The following is an 11,935-nucleotide window of genomic DNA, read 5'->3' on the forward strand; positions in this document are numbered from 1 at the left end:
GTTCCCGACGTGGCTCAGTGGATAACAAATCCAACTAGGAACCATGAGGTTGCAAGTTCGATCCCTGGCCTCGCTCAGTGGGTTAAGGATCTGGTGTTGCCGTGAGCAGTGGTATAGGTGGCAGACGCGGCTCGGATCCTGCGTTGCTGTGGTGTGGTGTAGACTGGCAGCTACAGCTCCAATTAGACCCCTAGCCTGGGAACCTCCATATGCCGTGGGAGTGGCCCTAGAAATGGCAAAAAAAAAAAATAAATTAACAGAGGCGATTATTTGTCACAGTGCCTCTTCTTCTTGGCCTCAGCAGCGCCCACAGATGCCACACACACACACTCAGCTCACCCGTGTCCAGCCTGGCCTGGCCCAGCCTCGCTGCCGTGGGGTTAGGTGGTCACGGGGTCTTTCCCCAAGGACAGTGGGTTGATGTGGGTGTTACCCCCTCCTGGCCCCACCTGTTCTCATGGGAGAGTAGAAGGGCAGTGGCAGGCTGGCATGGCCACAGCGCCCAGGACAGTCTGATCTGAGGCTACCTGGGCTGGGCCTGTCCGCAAGGGTGGCCAGGAGGTGGAAGGCGGTGGAGACCTGGAGGCCCTGGACCAGCCTTTTCAGCAACACATGTGCAAAGGAGAGTCTCCAAACTTTTTTTTTTTTTAATTTCTTACAAAACCACGGGTCCCAGCCAAAGAGGACACGGCAGGCCTGCCCCCAGGCATGGTGGCCCAAGGGGGGGAGGCCCCGTGGATGAGTGGCTGCCGGCCCTGGAAGAACCGTCTGCCCCTCTGGCCAGTGTGAGGAAGGGGTCGGGCTGGAGGCTCTGTCCTGCCCACCCCTGGCTTCTGGGAGGGAAGGCAGCCCCTGGGTCCCTGGTGCTCTTAGCGCCTGCAAGGGAAGGAGGGAGAAGAGGGTCTGAGGGGAGGAGGAGAGGCTGGGGGCAGGGAGGGGGCAGGCTGGGGGCGGGGGGCACAGAATCTCACCGAGAATCCATGATGCTGTCACACCAGAATGGAGACACTAATGATGACCACCAGGATGAGGAGAGTGACGGACAAACAGATGGCGATAAAGACTTTCTTCTGTAGGAGAGGAGGAGGGGGGATGGTCGGGGAAACTCACGGGGGGCGGGGGGAGAGGGCCCCCCCCCAGGGCAGGGGAGCGGGTGGCAGGACGCTCACCTTCCTTGCCTTCTTCTGGTTCTCCAGGGCCACCTTGACATGTTCCTGCCCACGTTCCACATAGTCTGCTGAGCTCAGAATGTTCTTCTCGATTCGGTTGATCATCTCCCCCTGCTCAGAAGAGGAGGGAGGGTTCAGGCAGGTAGGAGGGACTCGGGGTGAAGGCCCAGCAGCTCCTCTGTCTGCCCACCACAGCCCCAAAAGACTGAAGGGCGTTCCTGGCCGAAAACACGGCACTAACAAAGGCATGGAGGAGTTCCCATTGTGACTCAGCGGGTTAAGAACCTGATTCGTACCCGGAGGATGTAGGTTCGATCCCTGGCCTCGCTCAGTGGATTAAGGATCCGGCGTTGCCGTGAGCTGTGGTGTAGGTCACAGATGCAGCTCAGATCTGGCGTTGCTGTGGCTGTGGTGTAGGCTGGCAGCTGCAGCTCTGATTCAGCCCTTAGCCTGGGAACTTCCATATGCCGTGGGTGCGGCCCTAAAAAGACAAAACAAAAAACAAAAGTGGAGGCAGGACCACATCTGGCCGAAGTTCACACTCCAAAGGGTGGCTTCCAAGCCCCCTTCTACCTTGTGGTCCCTTCTGCCCTGCTCCCTTGCCACCTATAGCCTCTACTGGCAGGGCTGGCTGGGAGCTGAGTGCCTTGAATGGCTCATATCTTTTCACGGAGGGCAAGCTTCTGTCCCCTCACAAATCAGTCTGAATGCACCTGTTCTAGGCCTGACTCCCAGCTGCTGTGAAGCTCCCTGATCCCTGCCTCCTCCCGGCACCGCCAGCCTTCAGGTCCTGGTGCTCCTACTGAGCAAAATCTCTTCCCTGGGAAGAGCAATGGCTCCAGCACTCACGGGGTAAGAGCTCCTTCTGGACGGGGCTGGAAGCGCCCCTTCTCTTATAGACCAGGGCTGGGAGAAGAACACCACCACCCGCCCCATGCTTGTGCAAGTTCTGGGAGGCAGGTCCTCTGGGGGGCAGCTCAGGTGCTCTCATAGGTATAAGGGTGGAGTCTGTTAGTGGAGGGGGAGCCAAAGTTGGGGCCATGCCCGAGGTGGGCTCAAGTTTGAGGACTGGGGTGCAGTGCATAGAAGAGTGGCCATCTGGGTAGCTGTTAAGGAGGATACGATTTTTCTTTTCTTTCTTTTTTTTTTTTTCTTTTTAGGGCTGCGCCCATAGCATATGGAAGTTCCCAGGCTAGGGGTTGAACTGGAGCTGTAGTTGCCGGCCTACGCCACAGCCAAAGCGATGCAGGATCCGAGCCGCATCTGCAACCTACACCACAGCTCACAGCATTGCCAGATCCTTGACCCATGGAGTGAGGCCAGGGATCGAACCCACATCCGCATGGATACTAGCTGGGTTCATTATCGCTAAGCCCCAGGGGGAACTCCTGAGGAGGACGTAATTTGAAGGCGCAGCTAAGATGGAAGTACAGGCCAGTCTGGAGGAGAACAGAAGCCTCGCAGAGAGAGGCTAAGAGTGGAGGTGGGCGGACAGTCACAGCAGGGGTTCTGGTTGAGCAAGGTCTCACATGTGGGGGCAGGATCAAGCCCAGCCAGCTGCCTGGGGCGCCCACCTGCATCTCCACCTCCGTAGCCAGAAAAGTGAAGATCTCATGAAGTTCACGGATACTGCGCTCGAGCTGCTGGATCTCGCTGTGCCGGGCTGAAATCTCATTTAGAGCCTGTCGAGTCACCTGTGTGTCCTTCAGTATCTGCAGAGTGGACAGGGGTGGAGGGAGAGGTCACAGGGAAACCAGGTGTAGGCTCAGAAGTTCATGGTGATGCATGAAAGTAAACTCAAAATGGCTTAAAGACTTAAATATAAGACAAGACACCATCAAACTCCTGGAAGAGAACATAGGCAAAACATTCTCGGACATCAACCTTATGGCTATTTTCTCCCAAAGCAACAGAAATAAAAGCAAAAATAAACCAATGGGACCTAATCAAACTGACAAGCTTTTGCACAGCAAAGAAAACCAAAAAGAAAACAAAAAGACAACTTACAGAATGGGAGAAAATAGCTTCAAATGATGCAACTGACAAGGGCTTAATCTCTAGAACATATAAGCAACTTACACAACTCAACCGCAAAGAAGCCAACAACCCAATGGAAAAATGGGCAAAAGACCTGAACAGACATTTCTCCAAGGAAGATATACAGATGGCCAACAAGCACATGAAAAAATGCTCAATGTCCCTGATTATTAGAGAAATGCAAATCAAACCTACCACGAGATACCACCTCGCACCAGTCAGAATGGCCATCATTAATAAGTCCATAAATAACAAATGCTGGAGGGGGTGTGGAGAAAAAGGAACCCTCCTGCACTGTTGGTGGGCATGGAAGCTGGTACAACCACTATGGACAACAGTATGGAGGTACCTTAGATATCTATACATAGAACTACCATATGACCCCACAATCCCACTCTTGGGCATATATCCAGACAAAACTTTCCTTAGAAAAAACACATGCACCTGCGAAACACTGCAGCACTATTCACAATCGCTAAGACATGGAAACAACCCAAATGTCCATTGACAGATCATTGGATTAGGAAGATGCGGTATATATACACAATGGAATACTACTCAGCCATAAAAGAGAACGAAATAATGCCATTTGCAGCAACATGGATGGAACTAGAGACTCTCATGCTGAGTGAAGTAAGTCAGAAAGAGAAAGACAAATACCATAGGATATCACTTATATCTGGAAGCTAATATATGGCACAAATGAACCTTTCCACAGAAAAGAAAATCATGGACTTGGAGAACAGACTTGTGGTTGCTGAGGGGGAGGGGGAGGAAGTGGGGTGGATGGGGCGCTTGGGGCGCATAGATTCAGACTATTGCCTTTGGAATGGATTAGTAATGAGATCCTGCTGTGTGGCACTGGGAACTATGTCTAGTCACTTATGATGGAGCCTGATAATGTGAGAAAATAGAATGTGCACATGTACGTGTAACCAGGTCACCGTGCTATACAGCAGGAAAAAAAGTTGTATTGGGGAAATACCAATTAAGAAAAAAACAGAACAAAGTTCATGGTGAGCCTTGGGGCAGCCCTCCGGCCTAGAACCGGGGCCAGGGCCCTGAGGAGTGATCCCAGGCAGGCTCCTTCATTCCCTTCTGGGCCTCAGGATTCCCTCCATGCAAAAGGGCCGGGACTCAGAGCAGACAGAAGGAGGCCGGCCACTCACGTTGGACACAAACACCTCGCTCTGCCCGCTGTCCAGCATCTGCTCCAGCTCCTCGTCAGACACCATGCCAGCATTTGCTGTGAAGGGAAAGGCCAGGCTCAGCGCTGGTCAGGTCACCAGACCCGGCAGGCCCGGCGCCGCAACTCACTGATCTTCAGCTGCCTCCGGATCCGCTCCACGTTCTTCTCCCGGTACTCGGACTGCATGGAGTTGCACTTGTTGATGAGCTCCACGAATTGCTGGGACAGGACCCCATGCTAAGGAGGGAGAAGAGAAGCTGGGCACCCCTGGGAGGATCCCTGCTCCCTCGGGGCCTCAGCATCCCCATGGGTACAGGGAGCAAAGAACATGAGCTGTTACAGGTGCCTGTGGCCTTAACCGCCTTGAATGGGCTCCTCCAGTCCCTCAAGGTGAAAGTCAAAGCCCTCCCCAAGGGCCTGAGAGGCCCTATATGACCCATCCCTCTCCCTGGTTCCCGTCTGACCTCACCTTCCAACACTGTTTCCTCACTCCTTCCCTCCAGCCACAGTGGGCTCCTTACTCCTCCACGAACAAAGGACAGCCCCAGCTCGGGCCTTTGTACTCGCCCCTCCTTGGGCCTAAAATGCTCAGGCCCCACAAAGGTAATTAAGTCTGTGTTTCAAGGTCGCCCTCTTATTTATTTATTTATTTGCCGCCCCCCGCCCCTTCCTTTTTGTGCTTTTTAGGGCTGCACCCAAGGCATATGGAGCTTCCCAGTCTAGGGGTCCAATTGGAGCCACAGTTGCCAGCCTATAGCACAGCCACAGCAACACAAGATCTGAGCTGCACCTGCCAACTACACCACAGCTCACGGCAAGGCGGATCCTTAACCCACTGAGCGAGGCCAGGGATTGAACCTGCAACCTCATGATTACTAGTCAGATTCGTTTTCGCTGCGCCACAACAGGAACTCCAATTTTCTTTTTTGCTTTTTATTTATTTATTTATTTATTTATTTATTTTTAGGGCTTCACTCGTGGCATATGGAAGTTCCCAGGCTAGGGGTTGAATTGGAGCTGCAGCTGCCAGCCTACACCACAGCCACAGCAACGTGGGATCTAAGCCCCAGCTCACCACAATACAGGTCTTTAATCCACCAAGGGAGGCCAGGGATCGAACTGCATCCTCATGAATACTAGTCGGGTTCATTACCGCTGAACCACAAGGGGAACTCCCTCAATATCACCTTGTGAACAGAGTTTTCTCTGCCTTATTGCAATTGCTACTTGCCTTCTCCCAGTGTTCTCAATCCCTCTTCTCCTGCTCTGGTCCCTTAACCCACCCTATGTTCTGAAATAACTTCCTAATTTATTATGGTGCTTCTCTCTCCTACCAGAATGTAAGCTCCGCGAGGATTGGGGTCTTTGGTTCACAAACAGCTAGAAAAGGCCCTCACACAGTAGACCCTTAACAAATAGGTGTTGAATGCTTGCTGAACACCAGCCTCACAGCTTAGACTAGAGGTGGGCCAGGTATACCTGGAGGTCCAGTGATTGCCCAGACTTCACAGGTCCACTCCAGCCTCTCACACCAGTGACCACCATAACCTCTCCCTGAAACGCCCTCTCACCTTGTCCATTCCTCAGTGTCTAAAATGTGCTTGGAGTTCCCATCGTGGCGCAGTGGTTAACGAATCCGACAAGGAACCATGAGGTTGCGGGTTCAGTCCCTGGCCTTGCTCAGTGGGTTAAGGATCCAGCATTGCCATGAGCTGTGGTATAGGTTGCAGATGTGGCTCATTTCCCACATTGCTGTGGCTGTGGTGTAGGCCGGTGGCTACAGCTCCGATTAGACCCCTAGCCTGGGAACCTCCATATGCCGTGGGAAGCAGCCCTAGAAAAGGCAAAAAGACAAAATAAATAAATAAATAAAAATAAAATGTGCTCATACCTGGAGTTCCTGTTGTGGCTCAATGGTTAAGAACCCGCCTAGTATCCATGAGGACGTGGGTTTGATCCCTGGCCTTGCTCACTGGGTTAAAGAGCTGGCATTGCTGTGAGCTGTGGTATAGGTCAAAGACACGGCATGGCTCTGGGGTTGCTGTGGTTGTGGTGTAGGATGGTAGCTATAGCTCTGATTTGACCCCTAGTCTGGGAACTTCCACATGCTGTGGGTGTGGCTCTAAAAAGACACAAAAATAAAAAAATAAAATGTGCTCATTCCTTGGATTTCCTCAGAGACACAGCTGCTCTCCCGGCTTCAGCTGCACCCTTTCAAGATGCCCAAACTGTTTCGTCTTCAATCTGGGGTCTTTGCTGAGCTCTGGGACCACCTATTCCAACTCTGAGCTCTAAGTATGCAAAACTCCTCCCCACTGGGCACCAAGAGGAGGCTGGTCAGACCTCAACTCTCCTTACAAAGATGGTGACTCAGTGACCTTCCCCCCATACCCCACCCCCAGAAGTTCCTCTTCCTAACTTCTTTTTTTTTTTTTTTGGCTTTTTAGGGCTGCACCCGCAGCACATGGAGGTTCCCAGGCTAGGGTTCTAATCGGAGCTACAGCTGCAGCCTACACCACAGCCACAGCAACGCCAGATCTGAGCCGCGTCTGTGACCTATACCACAGCTCATGAGAACACCGGATCCTTAACCCACTGAGCAAGGCCAGGGATCAAACCCACAACCTCATGGTTCCCAGTCGGAGTCATTTCCACTGCACCATGACAGGAACTTCTTCTCTTCCTGACTTCTTGATTTTGGCCTCTGGAGCAGAAGATGTCCCTGTCACATGGGCAGGGAACCTCCCAGTCATTTGACTGGGCCCTCTTCTTCCCTGGGCAGAGCCATTAGCTGCCAAGTCCTTCCTGAGTAATGTCTTTATCATCTATTCAAGCTTAACTCCCCCTCTTGGCTTCTAGAAAGTGTATCTCCTACAGCTGAGCCCAGAGCATGTTTGGGATGTCAGCAACTTCTCATTGAGTGGAGAAGAAGCAGGCAGGATGTTATAATGGACTGGAAGTTAGGAGACCTGGGTTCTTGACCTTAAGTGAGTCCTTTTTCTCTCGGAGCCTCAGTTTCCCCATTTGGAACATCATCAGGCTGGACCCAAGGATCTCTAGGCACCCTTCCTTCTTACATCTGCCAGCTATTTATCTAGAAAACACTTGTTGAAATGTCCTAGTTCTGGGAATAATGAACCCACCTGGGTTTTTCTCATTCTTGTGTTGACCGAGTTATAATTCTCATCAGCTTCCTCCTTCTGGGGCTCTATGGCTGTGGGAAGATATAAGGGTATTGGCAGAGGGAAGGGTTTGACCTGTGGCTTCTGAAATTCATTTGGGGACTTAGGACCCCAGCTGCCTGGCCATACAATAGAGAGGTGTTAATCTCCATAGGATGTTTTGGGGGAAATAGAATTGATCATAAAATGATATTCTGAGGCTCTGACAGGTGAAAGTATACTTTCCTTTGCAAATAAGTATACCAGAGAATTCCCACAGGTATGCAAAGTCCTCCAAACAAAACTGTCATCTGTTTGCACCAAGGATGCACCCTAGGCAGGAGGAATTGTAGGAGCACAATTGATCCTAGCACAGCATGGGTTTGAACTGTGTGGATCCACTTATACCTGGATTTTTAGAAAATAAATGCATAATACACCACTGCACATTCCACGTTTTGTTGAATTCACCCACGAAGAACCTGGGATATGGTGGGCGGACCATGAATTGTTTGCAGATTATGACTGGGGGCGGGCCAGTGGCCACGCTAATCTCCACCTTGGTCAAGGGTGAAATGTAAATGGTTTCATTGTAAATAAGGGAACCTGAGAGGCAGGCCTGCGCTGTGGAAAGAACTTTGGACTGGAAGCCAGGAGATGGAGATTCGAGACACAGGCCTGCTGTGTGGTCTGGTTATATATCACTGGCCTCTCTGGGTCACACACTCCCGGATATATCAGGCACTGGGCAGGATCAGAGCAAAGTATCTATCTGAGTTCCTAGATGCTCACCCTTGAGCTCTGCGCGGATGTCCCTCCCCAGCTGTTTGATCTCGTCACGCAGGTTCTGCAGGTCCTGCTTCATGCCTGAACAAGAAAAAGCCATGATGCCCAAAGCACGGCCCCTACCTCAACAAATCTCCCTGGCCACCACCTGCATGGAACTACCATCCCCACAATCCCTCTGGCTGAGCATGCGTTCTGCACTCGGGATTTCACTCACTCTCCTCGGGAAGGGGCGTGGCCAGGATGGTGACCTGCTGCTTCTCCAACTCTCGGACCTTATTCTCCAGCTTGACAATAGTCTGCCGAATTGTCCGGACCTGGGGAGGATGACCGAAAGGGCTGAAGCAGATATGGGAGTCCTCCAGACCGCTCTGCACCTCGGGTCCTCCAGCCCCCTCATGAATCCAGACCGAGACCCCAGCCTCTTACCTTCTGGAAGAACTCATCGTCTGGGCTGCCCAGCCGTGCCGTGCCCGGGTGTACCACCAGCGCGACCCTCTCCTTGTCCTCATCGTCAGAGCTGTCATCCCCCTGACAAGGCCGGGGTCATTGGCATCACTTCCTTGCTGTTGCTTTCGCCCCGCGGGATTCACGGGCTTCCGGGTCTTCCAATCCCACAGCTACCCCTCCCTGCCCTGCCCCGAAGACCAGGAGTCCTACATTCCAACTAGACCCTACCCCGTCCTCCTGTCCCAACCCCGCTGCGCCGGACTTCTCACCTGTCTCAGTTCGTGGGTCCTGTCCCGCATGGCGGCCCGAGCTCCCTCTCCCCGGCGCGGGAGCCCAGAGGGCCTCGAGATTCTAAGTTTGGAACTCCTGTACCCCACTCACTCTCTGACACTTCTCTCTGCCCTCACCCTGTGGACCCCTAACCGCTCCCCACGAGCCGCCAGAGGCTCTGTCCCTGACACCATCCACCGTCGAGGACAAGGAGCCGACCTCGGGGACCCCCAAGTTTCCACAGGTTGGAACTCCCTTTTCTTACCCCCCTCCCGCTCCCGTAGCTTCAGCCCCGCCCCCTCTGGGATGACTGGAGCATGCGCACCGCACCGCGTCCCTTCCCCGCCCTAGGGAAAGGCGGAGGTCGGAAGCGCCAGCTCCCCGAACGGAAGCAAAATTGCCAGGACGTGAGAACCCGCCCCCTTTGCCGGAACTATCACATCTTCCAACGGAAATCTAGTTGCCAAAAGAGGTGGAAATGCGTCATTGGTACGTAATCTAGGGACCCAGCATCTCACATCACCCCATGGCGCCCCCCCCCCGCGTCACGTGACCGGCCCGGTCCCAGCCTCTTGGACCTTAGAACGTGATGCTCTGTCACGTGTCTCCTCTCTGTCAACTCGGTCTCCGGGACACCTAGCTCCCCACGACGTCCTCGGCACCCCGGCTCCCACAAGTCGGGAGGGGGCGCCGACTACCCCCAGACATCTTTTGAGACAGAGGGTGGTAGGACCCTGGCTGAATTCGGCTTTATTCCTTTTGGGTCCGGGGGTGTGGGCAGATTGACGACTTAGAATTTGGGGCTGTCCACATCATGAGACCTTGAAATTCGGAAAAGAATAAGATCCAGCGTCAGAGAGTTGCAGGGCTTGTAGGCAGAGTATCTGGGGGTGGGAAGTGACCTCACCCGAGGCGGAAAGCTCTTCTCCCGCATACTCCTGGCACAGCTTCTGACAGGTGGGCGGTTGGCGCCCGGCTTGAACACTGCAGTCCCGCCGCACTCTCCACCTTCTGAGCAGTGAGACCATTTCAGGACAGCTCAGGCTGAGAAAAGAGTCCATTATGTTGAGCAGCATATCACCTACACCCCTTCGCCCCCACCTTGCACCAGGGTTTACCCTCTGGAGGACACAAAAAAGAAACAATTCCGCATTACTGTGACCTGTGATTGTTTGAGGTGAAGGCATGATTGTGTGGTTCTCACCCGAATCCCAGCACCTAGTGGGCCCTCAGTAAATATTTGTGGACAGAACTTTAGCCTTTCCTATGTCTGAAGATGACGCGTATGGTTCCCTAGTCCTCTTTCAGGCTTCAGGCTGTCATCGTGACACTTCCCAAAACCTGACCCTCTAGAGGTTCATTCATTCAGTGGATATTCATTAGGCACTTATTATGAGCAGAATGTTCTTCTAGGGCCAGAAGTACATCCCGGCCCAACAGAGAAGAATGCCTTATGCTTTTTGAAATCTACATTCTGTAGGAGGCCCCAAGGCCACTGGGTCTCCCCGTAGCCAGGATGGCTAGGACTGATCTAGGACTCCTGGATCCCAGGGCTCTCCCCGAGGAGCTTATATGAAGGTCAAGCAAGGGAAGGAAAGGCCCTTCTCTACTAAGCCCTGATAAGGAAACCTAGATTTCTGTGACTGAGTTGCTGTGGACTTCTGGAAAATCGCTTTTGTTTTTCTTTTTTGGCTGCCCCATGGCATATGGAGTTCCTGGGCCAGGGTTCAGATCCAAGCCACAGTTTCAACCTATGCCACATCTGTGGCAACTCCAGATTCTTAACCCACTCCTCTGGGCTGGGGATCATACCTGCATCGAGCTCACCAGGGACACCGTCGGTCCTGTTGTGCCACAGCAGGAACTCCTGGAAAGTTACTTTTTTTTGGTCTTTTGTCCTTTTTAGGGCCACACCCAAACATATGGAAGTTCCCAGGTTAGGGGTCTAATCAGAGCTGTAGCCACTGGCCTACGCCAGAGCCACAGCAATGACAGATCCGAGCCGCATCTGTGATCTTCACCACAGTTCACAGCAATGCCAGATCCTTAACCCACTGAGCAAGGCCAGGGATGGAACCCACAACCTCGCGGTTCCTGGTGGAATTCGTTTCCACTGAGCCACGACGGGAACTCCTGGAAAGTCACTTCCTATCTCTGGGCCTTGGTCTCCCATCTCTACAATGGGTGGCAGTGGCGGGGTGGGGGGAGAGCTAGTCTTTATGGGCATTCCCTGCGCTGAAGTTCAGTGACAGAGGTTAGAAATTGTCAAAAGTGCTAGCTGTCTCATTCTATGTAAAAGGCTTTGATCCTTCTCCTCTTCCCTTTAGAATCCAGCTCACCCAGGGTTGGGAATGAAGAAGTGAAGACAGTGCTACCCTGATCAACCGAGGGAAGAAGGAGGGTTCAGGAGGCCAAACCCCGCCCTTGGGGTTCCCCGGAACTCATGAGGAAGAGCAGGTCTGCTCTTGGGTCTTTCCCATCAGCCTCTGCCTCCCTGCCCCTCCTCCCTGGCACCCCTCTGGCCCTGTCTCTCTGCGTGGTACACTGGAAGGGCTTTCGGACATCTAACTCCTAGTTCAGTGTGCGATCTTGAGACATTTATTGCCCCTCTCTGGAACTTAATATCTCCATTTGACAACTTGATCTGGTCATTTCTGTTTTGCCTAAGCTAAGAGTTGAGCAATATCAGGGGAGGTTAGGAAGTACATGAAAGGTTCTTATAAACTGGTAAGGGTTCCTCCCTCTGCAAGCTTTTATTACTATGAGTTCCAGGTCTCTCTGGGCCCACCAGTCCCACCTACCTCTCTCCGCCTTATGGTGTGGATTTGTTGGTGCCTTTGTTAAATTTCCCGGGATTATGACGGTTGTCCTTT

The 11,935-nt window shown here is 52.8% G+C and overlaps 1 protein-coding gene and 1 long non-coding RNA gene across 2 annotated transcripts; one reads left to right on the top strand and one right to left on the bottom strand.

The window, feature by feature from the left end:
- Positions 1–633: 633 nt before the first annotated feature.
- On the bottom strand, positions 634–9,203 carry STX4 (syntaxin 4). The gene is made up of 11 exons (XM_047780011.1): positions 9,062–9,203; positions 8,772–8,873; positions 8,560–8,659; positions 8,349–8,423; positions 7,539–7,609; positions 4,524–4,632; positions 4,376–4,452; positions 2,744–2,881; positions 1,170–1,280; positions 972–1,070; positions 634–876 (listed from the first exon to the last, which is right to left on the bottom strand). Exons 1-10 carry the CDS (start codon positions 9,089–9,091, stop codon positions 990–992), a joined length of 894 nt encoding a protein of 297 aa, XP_047635967.1. The 5' UTR covers positions 9,092–9,203; the 3' UTR covers positions 634–876; positions 972–989.
- Positions 9,204–9,419: 216 nt separating this feature from the next.
- Positions 9,420–11,705, top strand: LOC125127269 (uncharacterized). The gene is made up of 2 exons (XR_007134904.1): positions 9,420–9,551; positions 11,390–11,705. It is a non-coding gene; the product is annotated as an uncharacterized LOC125127269 (long non-coding RNA).
- Positions 11,706–11,935: the final 230 nt, after the last annotated feature.

This window comes from Phacochoerus africanus, chromosome 5 (genome assembly GCF_016906955.1).
Source record: "Phacochoerus africanus isolate WHEZ1 chromosome 5, ROS_Pafr_v1, whole genome shotgun sequence".
NCBI classification, from domain to species: domain Eukaryota; kingdom Metazoa; phylum Chordata; class Mammalia; order Artiodactyla; family Suidae; genus Phacochoerus; species Phacochoerus africanus.

Bases quoted from the DNA above. Each gene is read 5' to 3' on its own strand.
- STX4 (XM_047780011.1), bottom strand. From the start codon at position 9,091: ATGCGGGACAGGACCCACGAACTGAGACAG. The intron at 4,453-4,523 runs GTGAGTTGCGGC...TTCCCTTCACAG, and splicing joins CCGGAGGCAGCTGAAGATCA to CAAATGCTGGCATGGTGTCT. The intron at 2,882-4,375 runs GTGAGTGGCCGG...TCCACTCTGCAG, and splicing joins GCGAGGTGTTTGTGTCCAAC to ATACTGAAGGACACACAGGT.